This window comes from Scardinius erythrophthalmus (genome assembly GCF_964197995.2).
Source record: "Scardinius erythrophthalmus genome assembly, chromosome: 14".
Lineage (NCBI taxonomy): Eukaryota > Metazoa > Chordata > Actinopteri > Cypriniformes > Leuciscidae > Scardinius > Scardinius erythrophthalmus.
This window is the reverse complement of record NC_138234.1, coordinates 22678949-22698963: the sequence shown is the minus strand read 5'-3', so window position 1 is coordinate 22698963 and position 20015 is coordinate 22678949. Positions and strand designations below refer to the sequence as shown.

General features: G+C 39.5%; 1 protein-coding gene across 1 annotated transcript in view; it reads right to left on the bottom strand.

Moving 5' to 3' along the window:
* Nucleotides 1-20015, bottom strand: part of hcn2b (hyperpolarization activated cyclic nucleotide-gated potassium channel 2b) — a 32359-nt gene that overhangs the window by 9862 nt on the left and 2482 nt on the right. The window contains exons 2-4 of the mRNA XM_081384108.1: nucleotides 16575-16998; nucleotides 9976-10137; nucleotides 6073-6291 (exon numbers count right to left, since the gene is read on the bottom strand). Of these exons, the coding sequence (XP_081240234.1) occupies nucleotides 6073-6291; nucleotides 9976-10137; nucleotides 16575-16998 (805 nt within the window). The remainder of the gene's footprint in view (nucleotides 1-6072; nucleotides 6292-9975; nucleotides 10138-16574; nucleotides 16999-20015) is intronic.

The window sequence follows — 20015 nt, the reverse complement described above, 5'->3', positions numbered from 1 at the left end:
CTAAAGAGTATATGATAATATGATGTTCTCAAAGCAGGAAGAGTATGATGAATCAGATGATAAGCTCTATTCATAGCGCAGCATATGTAGTTAACCATCTCCCCTCAGCATCTTCTGTACTGTGATGGCTTTCAGGTTTGTTACTGGAATATGCAGTACATTTGTCGTTAAATGGTTTTGGCTATGTATGTATGTTGTGTGGAAATTAGATTATATAGAACAACAAATTATGAATTTATTGATGTTTCAAAAGCATATCACTGATTTTTATAATACGGACTTACTACACTACTCTACCTGTCATTCGTTTTTAAATAACTGAATTTTTCACTTTGAAACGAGAATATTTTTAACACATTTTCCATATTATTATATGTTCTGTGTCAGAACAATGTGTTGCAGAAATTAAATTCTAAAGAAATGTTTCTATCATATAGTCTGATTTGTCCAAGTTCTCAAGAATCAGTGATATAGAATGGTGGCTATATTTCACAGGTAAAAATAAATAAATAACAAAATGTCAAATTTGAAAATCCCACCTTGTGACTTTATGAAGCAAGGGGTTATATTAACAGTTTCTATGTTGAATGGCAAAGTGCGGAGGTTAGAGAGTGTGTTAATAACACCAGCTCATGACATCTCTGCAGCATCTCTCTCTCACACATCCTGATGGCAATTCCTATCAATGACAAGCTTGATCCATTTAATAATCCACTGCATTTTTTATTTAAGAAGAGATGATAGAGATGAAAGTCCATCTATATGACACTGGACAATACTAAGAGTAGTGAGCGTAAATTAAGTGACCAAGATTTTTGATACAGACAGACAAACAGAGGTGATGACGATGAAGCTTAGGTTAAGGTTATTTTGCAGTCAAGATCTCAGATTCCATCAAACACTTATTACCAAGGAGAAAGGCTATTTACAGTATACAGTTTAGTGCTAAATTTGAACCTTGTGTCACAGTATTTCTGAAGCAGTGTTAAATGTGAGACAGTCTTCTGTGGCCTCTCAGACCTCATATTCCAAGATAACTCAACTATATTGGGTCATGTGCACACCAGGATAATGGCATGGGGGAAGGGTGATGCTCCTTAGTGACCTCCCAGCTGGATAGATGGTGCTGGTTGAAAAAGGCATGTGGATAATGACTGTCGGTATGTGTGCGGTGACATATGCTCGGCTTGACAAGCCTTGGGTCGATTCTTGGGCTACTAACAGGGGTGTTGCACTTGTTAGTGACAGGTACTGTCTGTTGTACAGGCCATTGTACTATTGAATGGAGGGATTTTTATATAATTTTTGGTGTCTGCTAAAGCAAGAATCACTTGGATTTGTAAAACCTTTTAAATGTTTTATTATTTTATTTTTGTTTCAGTGTGTGTCAGACAGATTTGAAAATTTTGAGCAAACTATCCCTTTAACTTAAATGGATAGTTCACCCAATAATGAAAATTCCGTCATTAATTACTTACCCTCATGTCGTTATAAACCCGCAAGACTTTCGTTCATCTTCGGAACACAAATTAAGATATTTTTGATGAAATCCGAGAGCAATCTGAACACACCCCAAAAATGGTGCTGATGGTTATAAAGTGGTTTGCCAGACCAAAGAGAAGACATGTAGCAACAGGAGAAAGCTTACACTTCCTGTCAGAAGCAGATATATCTTATATACAACAGACATGGCATGTGCGTGTTAGCATGCACACTATTACTCATCATCCCTTTGGCAGTGGGAGGGGAATCATGAGAAGTGCACTGACTGACTTTAATTAGCTCAGAGTGGAAAACCCTATCATAAAATCATTTCATGAAAACATTTTGATCAGTAATCCGGCCCAAATCCTAATCTAAATCAATCTTAATTAATTACAATTGGATAAGGGATTTATACAATCGCACATAACCGAAAGAAACAACCAGGGGTTCGCGACTCCCAGCATGCCATTATCCCTTTTCACCTTTTTTGCATTTCTTTCTGTGTAGGGTAATAACACAATGCTAATTGCTAGTTTTGTGAATAAAACACATCTTTAATGAACCTACTTTACATTTATAGGAGGCATGTAGGGGTAAAAAGAATTAAAAGTTCAAATCTTTAGTAAGAGAATTTAATAAGAGACTGTCTGTTTAACATTGACACAACTGTGCTTAAAGAAAGTATCACAAATGTGCGCATCAACATTTAGCCACCTCAAAATAACAGAGCCTGCTTGTCTCGTCAAGCTTGACAAACTGTAATTTACGCTTTGTGTCTTTCGATCAAGGAAGTCTATTTTCTCCTCTCTTTGGTTCATTCAATCAGCCATGAAGTAAGACAAGGTGTTAAGCTGAAACGTGAAGCCAATTACTTGAACCTTGTTGCAATCACTGTCTGAGTCTCCTATTACGTAGAGACAAGGTCTGTGCATTAGCACTGAAAACACTTCAGGAAACTTTCAATTGCACCTGGTCTCAGACTAGGTCATAGCTCGGGAAACTGTTCTCTGTTTATGATAGATAGATAGATAGATAGATAGATAGATAGATAGATAGATAGATAGATAGATAGATAGATAGATAGATAGATAGATAGATAGATAGATAGATAGATAGATAGATAGATAGATAGATAGATAGATAGATAGATAGATAGATAGATAGATAGATAGATAGATAGATAGATAGATAGATAGATAGATAGATAGATAGATAGATAGATAGATTGCTGTCACAGGACAGAGCTAGCATTAGCTTAGCACAAATATGATAAGCTACACATCTGGTGACCTACAGGTTGATGAACCGATTAACCTGTGTAAGCTTCCTAGCTTAGTCTGTGTTGCTTGCTTGCTTGTTTTAGCAATGTTTCTCCATACAGCACCAGAACTTTAATTTCCAAACTGTTCATTTTGTTTTCGTAAAAATGTACAACAGAATCACTTCCAACCCAAGCTAGCTTACAAATCACACAGCTCCAGTAAACATGTGGAAACAAGCAATTAATTATGAACTATGTTAGCGCATGTTCTAAATGCATGAAATCAAATCACATTTTCAGCCAGTCCACCGGGGTTTTTTTTTTTTTTTTTTTTTAATGGGACATGCAGTTCATCTTCAGTTAGTGACATAAAGGGATGATATATTTCCCATGACCATCTGCCAAAGAATCAAGGTCACCACAGTCACCAAGGAGGGGGGATGAAAGCCTGAGTCCTGTTAACCGTATATCACGCTTTCATTCCATATGGACATAGAGTCTATCAGTGGATACATTTAAACCATAGGTATCCGACGCCAACTAGGATTATGATGGTTTACCGTAAGGTAATAACCAACGTGATATGAGACCCCTACAGCCCTGTAGTCCACAACCCTAAACAAAGATCACAACCAATTCTTGCTGTATACTCCTGCAAAAAGACTAAGAACTGTAATATATTATTCTTTAAAATCAAATCGTTTCCATACATGATGCAGTCAGTATATTTGTACAGTACACGTTGGACAATTTTGTGATTCATATGAGCATTTGTTGGAGGCTAGACCTAAGCAGGTAATTGAAAGTCAAAGTTAAGCAATGTAATGCTTGTTACGTAATGGCTAATGTCCCGTTCATCTGTCGTTGTCTGGCAATCCATTGGTTTCCACATAGCAGGGGAGATGGACATGTGAGGGGACAATGGGAGATCTACACAGGGACATTGTGCTGTTTGTACATCAGGTTGCAAAGGCATGATAAATCCTTTTACAGAAGGGATTTTAGAGTTCACTCAGAAAAGTACCCTATGCTTTTTACAGTGGCTTTTGAACATAGACTATGCATTTATGTATGCATTTACTATACATTTATGGTCACCGTGATTTTGCAAAGTAAGACATGTTAGGTTTATAATTACATGTTAGGTAACATATTTTGTTGATCCTGGAATAACATTCCTTATCCTATCCCTACCCCTAAACCTAACCCTACCCATAACTTTTCCCTAAAATCAGAGGGAAATGATAGGTGAATAACACTGATGTTGAAGCACCTCACCCTGGTTCTAAGCCTGAACTTGACATAAACTGTAAACTTCCCTCAAATCTGATTGGTTGATTGGAAAGTTGTTCCAGGATCAACAAAGATGTTGATCCAGGAACATGTGGTACTTGGTGAAATCACATTCCCCATACAGGTATGTATGCTAGAAAGCATATTCTGGGTCAATATGTTGTAAATATATCCCTGTTATTTTAGAAAAGCAAGCACTCAAGGACCACCATCACAGCAATCCACTTCTTCCTCTCCACCAGTGAGATCCCCTTCATCTCAAGTATGCACAAAAATCATCAGCTTTTTATTGTATATTTTGGCTCAAAGGAACATTACATTGCGTTTATTCTGGATCATGAGGTCAAAAACCGCTTCCTATGGGCCCTTTATCTCATGCAAAGAATGGCTTTTGTTGGCATCTTTAGCACGTTCTACTCCCCTGCTGCCTCAGTGGCTCTGTTATCTGACGGCAAGCAGCTCTGTTGCTAGTGATTAATGAACAGGAAAGTCTGCCGCCTTAGGCGAGATTTGATGAGCTCCACCGAAAGTCCCTTTGGGATTCTCTGCATTACATCACTCCTTCAAATCTTATCGTAATATATATGTTACCGGCAAAGTGTCTAATCCGGCATTCTATAGAATGCCTAGGTAATGTATAGAATTAGGTAATGTTTTTTTTGCAAAAAACATCAGGAATTCTATACATTGATTAGGCATTCTATACAATACCGGGATTTCACACTTTGCCGAGAACATATATATATATATATGTTTAAAGTAAGAATCTAAGGTATGTAAATAATGATGAGCAGGAATTCCTTTAAATACATTTTAATACCTTTAAATGTTGTGCTTGATCTTAAAATACTTTTCCCTATGCCAGTTTGATGTGCAGATGCAACTATGAGTAAGCCAACCGAAGTAAGTCATTCGTAGGGGGACTTCCCAAAGTGTGGAAAGTCAACTTCTGTCTCGACCAATGCTGTGAGTTTGGAGCAGGACAATCTGTCTGAGCAACCAAAGGATGATGTGGCAGAAGCAGTGGTAGGACAGTTTGGTATAGTCCATTTCAGAGGTCTTCAGTCCTCCTCCTGGAGACCCACTGTCTTACAAAGTTTTGCTCCAACCCTAATCAAACACTCCTAAACCAGTTAATTTATGTGTTCAGAATTGTTTGAAAAACACAGGCAAGTGTGTTGAAGCAGGTTGGAAAAAAACTTTGCAAGAAGTGGGTTTCTAGGAGACGGACTGAGTACTTCTGGTCTATTTGAAACTGAATTGAATTGCTGATGAACTTAATCCAGTTCTGTCAATCCGACTGCTGTGCATTTCCTGTAGAAGAGAATATCTATGTCACTGCCAGATTTTTAATGTAAACTGACTGCTGTCCCATGGGGATTCTCCAATAATTTAAGACTTTTTACTCAGGTGGGCACAGGGTTGGTAGCCTTGTGGGCAGGCATTAAAATTTTTCCGTGTGGGGCAGCGGCAGAAATCAGAGGAGAAATCATGGAGCAGAGGTGACCCTCAGTTAATGGACCCACAGTGACCCTCATAGCGCCGACGCTGAGTGGACATCAGATTTGTTTGAAATACAATCTCCCCCAAAAATATTTTCTTTTAAAGCACATGGCAATAACAAACCGATTATATATTTTCAAGAAAAGACAGGTTCCAGAAAGTCGCATGCTCAATGGAAATAGTGTAGAGATAAGAAGTTTGTAACCAAATCGTTTGTGACGTCAAGACACGGGTTGCAAACTAGAGTTGCCGGTGTAAACAAGCACCAGATGCCGTGATTAGGAATCAAAGAAGACCGAATTACAGCCGTGGGAGGGACTGACAACTGATCAGATGAGAGGGAGACCAGATTGCAGAGAATACCCAGAATCCTCAGCCGTAGGGATAGTTGGCCTGAGCAGTTTCATCCTCTCAAACAGACGATAGGTACCGACTTTGATCTGGCAAGATCAAACAAACGGTGACACATAAGAAGGTCATCTGCAGGTGTTTCGGTGTGTATGTGTGTGTGTCTGGAGCATAGTACCCACCTTCTCCTGGTACTGGCGCCGGGAAGAGTCCAACGACTGTATGAGGGCGGTGGCGTGGCCAATGAACATGGCGTAGCAGGTGGCTCCCACGATCATACTCAGCATGGTCAGCCAGATATCAGACATACTCTCTGGGGCCTGGCGTCCGTACCCGATGCACAGCATATGGCTCATGGCCTTGAACAGGGCAAAGGAGTACAGCTCACTCCAGGAGTCATTCTGCAAATTGGAAGGCCAGAAAGTGATAAATAGAAAAAGAAAGGGAGACTTTGATTACTTCATCAGCACTAGATACACTCTCCTGAGCATGATCTCCTCTGGACACTAATCCTTGTGTCAAAATCTTGGCTATTAAAACCCTTATTAAAGGCAGCTTGCCAAGTACTGTATGTTGGATAGCTGCGTGCGCCATGGACCTGTGATAGATTCATTATTTCATCACTCTGTCTGTTATTTAAAGGTGGTTAATTGGACTGCATTGTTTATTGTTCAGCTGGGCTCTTGTTTTAATGTCTTTCCTCCCCTTGCAAATATCTGCATAGGACCTCAGCTGCTACGCTAAAGTGCTTCGTCTCTCTTCATAAGCTACTGATTTTTCAGGATTGACCTGATGGGTCCCCGTGAAATGTTCTTAACCTGATTTGCATTCACTTCGAGCAGGTTTAGACAAGGCTATGAAGATCCTGAATCAAAGTCAAGGAGGCCACGGGTGACTTTGAATGACGAAGAGGGGGGAATGAGGTGAAAATGGAAAATGGGGTGATGGGGAATTACTTTGTGGAAATGAGTTGAGAAGTGGTTTACTAGGGTTGGGATAGAGGAAGCCTCTGTTGAGGCCAGGACACACCTGACTGCTATCACTGGCAGCTTGGGTGCAAAGACAGTGCTCATAGAGTGCAAGTGTCATGGAGAAATGAGATATATAAACATTTGCAGACTCAACTATACAGTCCTAAGGAAGACGCAAAGTGTTGCCTCAACCCCAACAATCCTGTCAAGTACAAATGCAAACAAGCCCAAGAAGACATTGTCTGGAGTCTAACTATTTATTTGAGAAACTGCAAGCATGCAGTGTGTCTCAGTGTGTCTTCATGTCTGCTTTCCATCTTCTTCACGTCTGCCTTCCAAGACTTCCAGACTTTACCTGAAGAATGTTTTTTTTTTCTGGGTTAACTGGAACGTATCAGTGAGCGCACAGGTCAACAATTAAACACTGAATGAACACAATAAACTGCTAAAGTCCACATTATATATTTGAACCCTCCTGACATATGCATGGGAAAGAAATAAATGAAATATCCACTTATTTTGCTTAAGTTTATTCTTAGATGGACCTGAGTCATGCCTTGCACTGTGAGACTGATTTCTCAGGATTTGTACTGCTACATAAACAATATAAACACAAAGATTTACTTGGCAGTGGCATGCTTTTCAGTAAGCTGTATGCAAATAAACACATTGAGCAATTGCTTAGCCTCGAAACATTCGCCATTTAACACCCCAGCACATGTTCTACATTCTGAGGATAAACAGGCATTCACAAATTATTTCCCATTCCCTGCATTTATGGGAAAAGAAAGATGAAATGTTTAATGCTGCATAATCTGTTTTAGCAGACATAAATTGTAGTGCTGCTAGCATGATTTGGAATGAGCTAAATTAAAGATTAGCACACATTAGGGTAGATCCGGTTAAGCAATTGTGCTTTGGTTACGTTTGCTCAACTAATGTCCTTAGCGCGCATTTAACCTAGTGTTACTCTACCCCACTGGCACAGAGATGAAGAGACTTAGCTATTAAGTTGATTTCGCCAAGTTCAACTAGTATAGTAATTTGTCTTCACTGCAGGGCTTTTCTCTTGGAGAAGTATGAACATAGAGTTTTGTACAGTCTAATAGTTACTGTGTATTTTGGCTTGCTGAGGTATTATAATGGTGTCTATAATTGAATAAATATAGAGAGCTAATTAGCTGCAGTGCAAAGGGTTTTCTTTGGCATTGCTTGTTTAATCATTTATATGTGAAAGAGCTAACAATTTTTATAGTGGTGAAGACAAGCCACTTTAAGAAAAATGTTGTAGTGATAAATATGGTAGTTGTGGGAACTGAAGTCCCGACTTTCAGTTTAAAGAGCCAATAGCCGTTGTTGTTTGTTGACTTATAGGGAAATTGAATAAAACAGCCTAAAACATTTTTTTGTCTGTGTGTTTGTGTCATTTGGGCAAAATTTTAGATTCGATTAGAAACGTAAGAAATGTGAGATTTCAGTCTTCCCCATTTCAGTACATAACAGCTGTACTTCCCCACATTTATCATGGGCACATTACCAAGATGGTCGCCAGTGAACTGACCTGCGCTAAAAGGGCTTTGGTAAGAGCCTTTCACTGCGAATGTGTAGATGAAGATAGGCCATGGTGAGTCTATACGTGTGTGTCTGTGCATGTCAGGGGGATGCTTATCTTAACTTTGAATGGCTCCTCAAGTTTGCAGAGCTCATAAGCAAGACTCTTGAAAAATGCATATGTGAGCATGTACCTTTGAATCAGACATGCTTTATTTGGGATTCTAACCGTGCACAGACGGATTTAAAGATGCCAGGTCATGGATCACAGGGCACAGCTGGATCAAAAGGGATCAAAGGGTGTATTTCAGTGCATTGATCTATCAGAGGCGGGAAACACAGCGGCAGATGAATTGTGGCTGAATCATCTGTAACTCATTTATGCACTTACTGAATTTTAATTCAGTTTGGATGTGATATTGATTAGTCTAGGCTTACATTAATGATCATGATGTTTTTTCCAACCACTATTGAAGACCTATTTTTTCAGAATCGGACCCTGGATATCTGCAAACAGGAAGAAGGCAAGTACAAGTGATACTGTTTTGGATTGGATTCACACTGTCTGAATGTCATCACTTTTTTTCAGTATCCTGAATGGTAAGTTTTATTGTGTTCTAACAAATGAAGGAAAGTTTGTAAATTGTCCAGTGTTTTATAGCACCTTCAGCGAGTGTGACTCACAGGCTTCATTACCGCACAAAGAAAGGCCTATTGAGAGTACAGGCGGACACTTGAAATAATGAGACGGATCGTTTAACGCTGCGTCTTTCATTTCAAGCAATCTGCCTTTGGAAAGCAGCTGACCTTGATTGCTAAGCACTGGCAATGACTAGACTGACTGCAACTGTTGTGGTAACAAAAGCCAATGAGAAACCTGTCCCCATGTCACATGACAGCATATAAAGAGTCTTAAAAAGGATGACCAGACAGGTAAACCCTAAATAATGTGCATTTCTTAGATTTATTCAACCCTGTGAGTGTGTCGACCTTTCCATTGGCATTTTTTTTTTTTTATGGTTTTTCATAAAAACTGGTTGACGACTATTCACAAACTGTAGCCAATCGTGTACACTTAGGTTTACGATCAATGACTGTATACATCAGTGTAGCAAACAGTGTCTTTTCTTCAAACTAGACTAAACAGCATGGAGAACTTCTAGAACAGATGGATGATGGTGAGCAGTGAGGGAGGGGTGACTCTAAGTGCCTGGCAGACTTGGGAAAGTGAGAGGAGCAGGTGATGGAGTCGGCTCCCCAATGTGCCCATGTGATTAACACTGTCAAACACTGATGATATCAGTAGAGGTGTTGGCTTTCTTATTTGCATATTGTGCGGAATTGTCCAGGCATAATGAGGACTCAGAGTGACCTTTTTCAGAGCCATTTGCTGAGTCCAAGATTCAGTTCCTGGACTGAAAATGGTTCTTTCCTATATGTGTGTAACTGTAGAAAATGATGTTCAAACTTTGGGCTACACAAATCACTGAAAACTTGCTATTTAGGAGAGTTAAGGAAGGTTTGTGTGACAGAAACCGAGGTAAGTTGGAAGGTAAGACTTACCACCATCTTGTTAAGGGACACCCAACAGTCCGAAGGGAAGTCCTGCAACATGGGCACCAGGAACTGCAGACAGCCATCCCAGTGGCACAGCAGCAGCATCATCCCAATCAGATTGATAATGCGCATCACCGCACTGGCCAGGTCATAGGTCATGTGAAAGATCTGTCAGTCAAGATAAGAGCTCATTACATTTGAGTAGCAGAAGGGAAGGACTCTCTAGGACAAACCAGAATATATTAAATTCTGAAACTCTAGACTCTGAAACAAAATCCCTCGTTTTGGGAGGGATTGTCTAAACAAGCTACTGTTTCAAAACCCCTTTGACTTGTAGATTATGTGTGACCTCTAGATTTGTGAACATATTGTATTGAGATCAGGTTTGTCAAAGCTTTATGTAATGAGTACAGTACTTTCTACAAACTTCATCCCGTCAGATTAGATTCGGTATCGGTGAATGTGAGGTCAGAATGATACGAACATGTCTGTGAATGATGAAAGTAATGTGCCAAGCTGATACCGAGTTCTTCCTGGCAAGACTAAGGAAGAGTGGAGAATGTGTCTCTTGGAGACAGCTGTGTGTGCAGTTTGTTTGTGGTTACAAAGTGAAGAGGACAGTTATTGGAAAGCGATCTGGAGCCAGCCCAGGATAATTCCTTGTGTGGTTGTGCGAGACAGTGTCAACACTCACTTCCCATACCAGAAACGAGGCTTGTCACACCTGAGAAAAGCCAAGTGCCCCAAATAGCAACTGAGCCAAAACAGCGATAAAAGAAGACAAGGCAGAGACACTAACCTGGCTCATGTTGTAAAGTTCTTAGTCGGCATGGGTTGTTTTTTCTAGCTTGAGAAGCAGCAGCATCTTAAAACCGAGACAATGCAAAACATAAAACTGACTGGAGACTAATATTTGAAGAGAAGCATCATGCTTGGGGCTATGGTTGGGAGTTATGGCTGTTTGTTTAGCATATCACTGTCGCCGTGCAGTTCTTGAAAGCCTGTTTGATCAGGGTCACTGATCTCAAAGCACTTATAGGTCTCATTACACTGCGATTTGAATTTGGTTAAATTAATGATCCATACCGAATATCCTTTTTCTTCTGGCATGAATAATCACCTAATGTAAGGATGTTGTCAAACATCAGCTGACTAATGTCCTTGTTAAAACACTGCTTGTGTATGTACAATATAATCACCAGGCATGTGTTTAGAGTAGTTTTTCAGTATGCATACCATGGTGTGGTTGTTGGTTCGAAACAATTTTGGAAGCAAATTTTACAAACTATGTGATCTATCATTTTTATACAACCAAATAATAATTCTAAAGGCCGGCAATAAAAGTTGACTGTGTTGTCGCCTCTCGACGGCTGCGTCTCAGCCAAAACGCTGCGCTTAAACACACTAAAAGGACTACAGGCGACTGTCAACTAGCACCTATCTATCGTCAGGTATCTATAGTCTATATTAGTCATTCAAAAGGGATGCTGAAACTAAGACTGCAGATATATAAACCGTAAACAAAGCAGTGCTTGCTTACCATTTTGAATATCGATCACTTTCTTTATTCCAGGCGACTCATGTTGTTATGAAAATATTTGCGCATTGGAATGCTCGGGTAATGACGTAAAATTAGAATAGCCTTCTGTCTGTGCCATCTTGACTTCTTTGCTGGCTTTTATCACTTTTGCTTTGATTATAGTGCAAACTCGTTCACTAAGCTGAACATCAGCCAGTTAGAATTTTCTCTCTCACCGACGACGTCGACGGGCGACAAAGTCAATATGCTCAACTGGCCAAATATACCCCACCCTGCATAAACTGCCGGCTGACGCTCAACAACTGCCCAGCGTTGGCCGACAGCCGCTCTTTGGCTTGGTGTGTCAGCACTTTAAACGTTTTGATTTCTTGGTGTACAGTAGTTAGCCTGGATTTAAAAAGCTAAAGCTTAGCCTGATAGCTTACCATTTATAGTTTTTTACTTAATTATAAATGGTTAATATAAGCTAATCAACTAAAATTTCCCTTTAATTGTGCTTTTAGTTTCTTTGTGTTTTTAGCAACATTACAACTGGCCTGACAGCTTAGCATAGATTTATTAGCATGCTAACCTAACATACACAATGTAATCTTGTAAACAAAACATTTATCTTTCTTTGTTTTAAATTACCCTGCCGTTTGCAAGCTAACTATTAGCCTGGTAGCTTAGAATTAGTTTTTTCACAAAAGTATAAATGGTCAAAAACATTTTGCTTTGTGTTATTTTAGCAAGATAACAACTGGCCTAATAATCTTGTAATGTAATCTTGTAAGCAGAAGGCTGGCAAGCAAAGCCTTTTTATTAGCTAGCATAAAATATGGCTTTATTATGACATTCTGGAAACACTTTAGTATGGGGAACACATATTCACTACTAATTACGACTTTTGCCTCAATAAACTCCTAATTTATTGTTTATTAATAGTTAGTAAGGTGATTGTTAAAGGGATATTTGACCACTGGAAAGATGAATGTGTATTTAAAGGGTCATTTCACCCATTTGAACATTGTTTTTTATTTAAAGTGGGTCATATATGTAGTCGAAATGTAAAATAATTTTTTAATTTGGTGCCTTCGTGACCGAGAAAAGACAAAAAATTATTTCAGAACGCATTTGTATGAAAGACAACAACTCCCACAATGCACCACATTGCACAGCTCCGCAAGCCACTCCCACTAATCCAGAAAGCGCATATCTGCCTATAAGAGAAATCACTCTTCCGTCTACAAGGCTAGCTACCACCAGAGCTTGAAATTCATTTCACATTCACACAAAATGTCTAGTTAGTTGGCGAACTCATATAGTGCATTACTCCTCGTTTGTATTTCTTTTGAAAAGGTGAATTATTGCATGGTACCTGGATGTTCAGTCAGAACATATGCGGTGCGAAACTAGGATAGTTCACAACACAAACGTCCGTGTCCTCGTCTGATTCAGAGATTTCGTCCAGGAGAAATTGTCATCGTTGAAATTCTTTGCCGCAGACGGACTCTATCTCTGTGTTCATAGCGGTTCGTTGCTGCATAGTGAGATCACCGGCGCCACCAGTCCGCCCTAACTCGAGCCAGTCCGGGCTCCTCGTCCGCGGCAGGCAGGTCTTCTGCCTCGGCTGCTCTTCGCTATAATGCGGCTTGTAAAGGTAGCCACAAACACCTGATTCAAGCATCAGACTTCCGAAATCCTCTTCCTCTAGTCTATATCATATTGAGCACTCTCCTCCGCTATTGTCATAACTGTACATCTGTCTCCACAGCGCCTGTTAGCTTAGCTTCAAACAAGATGGAGGATATTGCTTTCAGTTTCAGAGAGTAAAGTCCCACCCACTGATCTGTAATAGGTCTGTAGCGTGAGCGCGCCCCACCCTGGGAAAGATGAGAAACTAGTGTCTGTAGTCTTAACAGAAATCCCCCCCTCTAACACTTCCTCCTACAATGACGCAAAATGACGATTTTTGCGTCATTGTAGGAGGAAGTGTAAGAGGTAAATAACAGATTTCTCCCGTCTCAGGGGAAAATGAGAGAGTGTTGCACGACCATTCAATAGAATGACTGGGTTTCTAACAATGCAAAGCTAAAGCAAATGGGTGAAGTGTCCCTTTAAATTGGGTCATTTATGTAGTAGAAATGTGAAATTATTTTAGAAGTTGGTGCCTTCTAGACTGAGAAAAGCCAGAAAATGTATTTTTGGCTCATGTGGATGAAAGACAACAACTCCCAGAATGCACTTGCTTTGCTGCCCTACAAGGCCACTCCCAAGCCACGCCTACCGGTTACAGAGGGCAGTATTGGAACAAATGATACAACTAGGCTACTAGTCGACTCGAAACTGAAAAGACGTCGTTTTATCGTGAGATCCCACCTCCTATGGGCGGGTTGAAGACATGCAGAACTAGCTCCTACTACTGGCTGTAGTCTCTCGCCTCTGGCCAAAAAAGCCTCCAAAATTACCATTTTTGCGTCATCTGAGTTTTTTTTCCTGACACACAATACAGAAATCTCTCGTCTCAGGAGGACATGAGGGAGGGAAGCACGGTCATTCGAAAATACTACCGGGTTTCTACTGATACAAAGCTTAATGCTAATCGGTGAAGTATCCCTTTAAGTTTAGGTATGGTGTAGGATTAAGAGATAAAGAATATGGTCGTGCAGAATAAGGCATTAAAAATGTGCTTTATAAGTGCAAGCTAATAAGCAACCAGTTAAAAATGAGAATTGTTCTAAAGTGTTACTGTTTTTCTTGTTATGGCCAAAAACACAACAGGCTTTACAAACGTCCAAGGGAGGCAGCTGTTTACATGCAGTACAAAATCAGGGTAATGGGCAACAATCTAAAGGCCCGTTCACACCAAGCACGATAACTATAAAGATAACGACAAAGATAACTATATATGCGTCCACACCAACGAACGATAACGTTCTTTTTATTCTAAGCACGCGTGCGCGCCCCATTTTAAATGCGCGAGACCTTTAAATTAGAATGGATTCTGATTGACTGTCAGTGTTTTATCGTTTGACAGCTGAAAAAAAATCGTTCTGAAAGTGATCCCAACGATATCGTTCCTCATATCTTTATCGTTATAGTTGTGGTGTGAACTCTGTTATTCTTTAATATGGAGAACGATTTTTAGAATTCTATCTTTATCGTTATCTTTATAGTTATCGTCCTTGGTGTGAACGGGCCTTAAGTGTGCAGTTAGGGGTTATGCTAGCGGTTTATGACCTTTCCCCGATAAAAGACCACAGTTTTAAGGCATTTACATTACCTTCACGTAATCAAGGTTAAGGAAGTGGTGTAAGACAAGTGGGTTTCACAGCTTGGTAATATCTTTTAGGTTGTCTTACTCGTGCATTGTCCCTGCCTGAGTAATCAAGAGCTATACGGGGGCTAAACAGTGTGGAGTGAATGTGGCACTGCTGTGGAAGGTTGATTCAGTAATTGAGGACCATGCCTAGCTCACATTACCACTATGTAATCAGGAGCATAATTGTCCCATTTGGTGGTGAAAAGAACGCATATAACTGAATCATCAGTCAGCTCAACCCCAGACAAATCGTCACATTGCTGTCACCCAGCTGGCTCTCTATAATCATCCCAAATGTTCACAAAAGATGGTGTTTTAAAATGTTGGTCATTGTTTTAATGTTAATGCACTGAACTGTTTTTACTATTGTGGTCAGTCAGTTGCTGTTGTCAATGTTTATGATCATTAATTACCCCAGGCTACGTTAATTAGCCTGTGAACCTAATTAGTCACCCACGACAAACACCTACAAGACAGCATTGGAAATCAGTGAAAAGCTCCATTGAATACATTCTGTTTCTCGCAAGTACAAACAAAAGAAGTGACATCACCAGGTAAATAAACATTTTGCTATCTTTTGGAATAGCATACGAAAGACTGTATCCCACAATGCAATGTGTTCGATCTTCTATCTTCAGTGTGAAGAATGAACCAAAAGTTATCATTCATACCGCTTTTATCCAAAGTGACCTACATTTCCGTCAAGATATGCATTCGCTGGAAAAGTTTCTTGTCTTATTTTGTCAGACTCCCAATGCCAGAAGCTGCATCCAAATATGCATACTTCCCTACTATATAGTAGGCGAAAAAACGTATGTGAAAAGAGTAGTATGTCTGAATTCACATACTCATAAAACAGTAGGCCAAACGTACCCAGATGACCTACTATTACCAGTGAAATTCAGAAGTGCATATATGTAGTTTTTTAATAGTCGTGAAAAAGCATCCCGCACAAGTCCTGAAAAATTATCGCCCCCAGGTGGCTGGTCCCAGTAAAGGTCATAAACCCCGCCCTCTCCATGTAATCTAATGGGATGTGAGGCAAACTAAACAATCCAATTACACTTCAAATACTTTTTTCCAAAGATGCTTCTGTCATTTTAGGTAGTTTTATCACACTGATGTAAGTTTAAGTGTTCGTTTTTTTAAATAAGTTTGGTCTTAGTTAGTTTGTTGATGCTACAAAAACGGGAGTGTGAAGTCTTGATTGACAGCTTCTCTGAGCGAAGTAGTCACTGAGGCACCAACTGACTTTTTTTGGGATTTTCAGGAGGTGAATGGAGCTTCAACTTTAATTTGTGAGTTGTTCTGCAGTAAACTGTACTAACCGTTTCAGGTCCCAGAATCAGGTCCCAAATCAGCGCAAAATGTCAGCGCCATTTGGACATTTGCCGCTTCACTTTTCTACAGTGGAAGAGAGTGAAGGTGCGTCCTCCATCTTTCTTGCAGTCTATGGTCGTGAAGTAATTTCTTATTCAAAAGAAGAGAGTACGCGCTTTCGGACGCAGCCATTGTGTATATCCAGCAGAAGCAATTATTTTTGAGTTAGGCTACCGAAGCTATCAGCCATGATTCATTTATTTTTTTATCTCAAATGGCAGCCACCATGAGATGACCGATGACCTATTCAACGTGGAATAAAACCAATTTTAAATGAGAAAAAAATGACTCAATGCTCCTTTCATCAAAGCGAATATTTCAATTTCTTCACACTGTCACAAATCGAAAGATCAAGTTCGACTTCAACAATGAAGCCCATCTTACCTCTTCCCATTGATGGATGTAACGAATCAGTCTGGACAGTCTAAGTAGTCGCAGCAAACTGAGAATCTTGGTGAAACGCACGATCCGCAATGCCCTGGCGGTCTTGTAAACCTCAGAGTCGATGCCTTTCTCTACGATGAGAAAGATATAATCCACCGGGATGGATGAAACGAAGTCCACCACGAACCACGTCTTCAGGTACTTCATCTTGATCTTTTCCGGGTCCAGTATTATCTCTGTGTTGTCTTCGTAGACAATGCCCGTGCGGAAGTTCAGCACAAGGTCCATGAGGAAGAACGTGTCGGACACTACGTTGAAGATAATCCAAGGGGTGGTGGTCTCCTCCTTGAAGAAGGTGATGCCCACAGGAATGATAATCAAGTTGCCCACCATAAACATTAGCATTGTGAAATCCCAGTAGAACCTATGTGGAGAATGAAGGAACAGGTACATGGATTACAGGTCATACGCATAAGAGAATTTTTATTTTATTGATAGATGCCAATAAAAAATAGGCATTTCAGTGTCTGAAACAAAATGTCTGAATATTTTCACTAGTCTTCAAGGTGGAGTTGTGTGCATGAATTCATTATTTAGCATGGTGCATGGACACCTTATGTTAATATGAGGCTGTTTTTTGGGGACTGTTTTAATTTTTTGTTTGCCGTATGTCAATCTAATGTGGCATTTTTCATGTATTTGGCATGAGAGGCACACCCTTATAATAAGGAAATTAAATTCAGTCCTCGTGCGTTTCGGTGAGACAGGGATACATCCTATAAATAACCCCAGCCTTGACAAACACACTACATGCACACGAGAGGAGAGAGGCGATGTAGGCGTAATAAAACAGCTTTCGTGTGATATAGTGCTTGTTGGATTAAATCAATATGGTGAGATATTGTACCAATAAATAATAGTCAACCTATGCAAGGTCATCACAAGGACGCTGAGAACGAGATACAGACGGGATGATCTGGCTTACAGATTTTTGAAATGTAAGTGTGAAGTTAAGATCTAAGTAGCTTCTCTTAAGGTGTATCAATGATTTATCGATTATATATGGCGATATGACAGCACATGCTGTCTGTGGTATTGAAACCAAAACTTCAGAAGCGATCATAACTGAGCTTTCTCAAGCAAACTATGCAGCTGTGCTCTAATATGTGCTCATCACATAAAGCTCATTTAAATGCAGTGCTCCTTTTGTCTTCTCTGTGCAAATAATAATAGGTCACTGGCCTGCACCGCAACGTGTGATTATGAATAAATACGAAGACTAGCTTGAACAAATCCATAATATATTTTCTTTTCTTTCTTTTTTCTCATGCATGCACAGAAAAAAATGTGCATGAACAGTCATTGGCACAATGAGCAGAGCGTAAAAGAATGTGTAATGATGCTGATGTTGGGAAATAAAAGGATGTGTGTGTTTTTGTGTGTGTTATCTTTCTCTGTGTGCTTAGCCTTTATAATACGTCTAAAATATTCCATTAAAATATTGTACTGAATGGATTTTTATTATTTTGATTAATTATATATATAATTTATTTATTTTTTATATAAAAATTATTTTCATATACACTCACCTAAAGGATTATTAGGAACACCATACTAATATTGTGTTTGACCCCCTTTCGCCTTCAGAACTGCCTTAATTCTACGTGGCATTGATTCAACAAGGTGCTGAAAGCATTCTTTAGAAATGTTGGCCCATATTGATAGGATAGCATCTTGCAGTTGATGGAGATTTGTGAGATGCACATCCAGGGCACGAAGCTCCCGTTCCACCACATCCCAAAGATGCTCTATTGAGTTGAGATCTGGTGACTGTGGGGGCCATTTTAGTACAGTGAACTCATTGTCATGTTCAAGAAACCAATTTGAAATGATTTGAGCTTTGTGACATGGTGCATTATCCTGCTGGAAGTAGCCATCAGAGGATGGGTACATGGTGGTCATAAAAGGATGGACATGGTCAGAAACAATGCTCAGGTAGGCCGTGGCATTTAAACGATGCCCAATTGGCACTAAGGGGCCTAAAGTGTGCCAAGAAAATATCCCCCACACCATTACACCACCACCACCACCACCAGCCTGCACAGTGGTAACAAGGCATGATGGATCCATGTTCTCATTCTGTTTACGCCAAATTCTGACTCTACCATCTGAATGTCTCAACAGAAATCGAGACTCATCAGACCAGGCAACATTTTTCCAGTCTTCAACTGTCCAATTTTGGTGAGCTCTTGCAAATTGTAGCCTCTTTTTCCTATTTGTAGTGAAGATGAGTGGTACCCAGTGGGGTCTTCTGCTGTTGTAGCCCATCCGCCTCAAGGTTGTGCGTGTTGTGGCTTCACAAATGCTTTGCTGCATACCTCGGTTGTAACGAGTGGTTATTTCAGTCAAAGTTGCTCTTCTATCAGCTTGAATCAGTCGGCCCATTCTCCTCTGACCTCTAGCATCAACAAGGCATTTTCGCCCACAGGACTGCCGCATACTGGATGGTTTTCCCTTTTCACACCATTCTTTGTAAACCCTAGAAATGGTTGTGCGTGAAAATCCCAGTAGCAGAGCAGATTGTGAAATACTCAGACCGGCCCGTCTGGCACCAACAACCATGCCACGCTCAAAATTGCTTAAATCATCTTTCCCATTCTGACATTCAGTTTGGAGTTCAGGAGATTGTCTTGACCAGAACCACACCCCTAAATGCATTGAAGCAACTGCCATGTGATTGGTTGATTAGATAATTGCATTAATGAGAAATTGAACAGGTGTTCCTAATAATCCTTTAGGTGAGTGTATATTTGTTATTATTTGTATTTTTATGAATGTTTAGTTTTATTATTTTATGTCTAAAATATTCCATTAAAACATTGAACTGAGTATCTGAAAAACAATTAATTATTGTTTTTTATTATTTTAGTTTTATTATTTTTTTAAGACCAATATTTTCTTTATTTTTAATAAAATTTTGCATTGATACACTGAGCTGGGTATCTGAAAATAGAGAGTGGCTTATTTTATTTATATGATTATTATTATTATTTAGTTGTGTTGGGTTTTAATTATTAATTTTTAAATAATTTTATGCCTGATACTTTTATGAAAGATAATTTCATATTTTTATTTGTATAAATCTTGTATACACAGATATTGGAAATCAGAGAATGGTATGTTTATTTATCTATTCATTATAATTATTTTATTGTTTTTATATTATTTATTTATGTTTTATTAGTATTATAGTATTATATGTGTTTCTCGCCTCATAACGAATGGCAATTACATAAAAAGTTATGGTTTACACAAAATGAGTCCTCTCCTGTTGAATGCACAGTGGTGAACTAACATTGTTGAGTGTTACTCTTTGGAGACCCAGCAATGATTATGAAAAATATTGGTCAAACTGATTATTGGTCTGTCTCAATCAAAAGT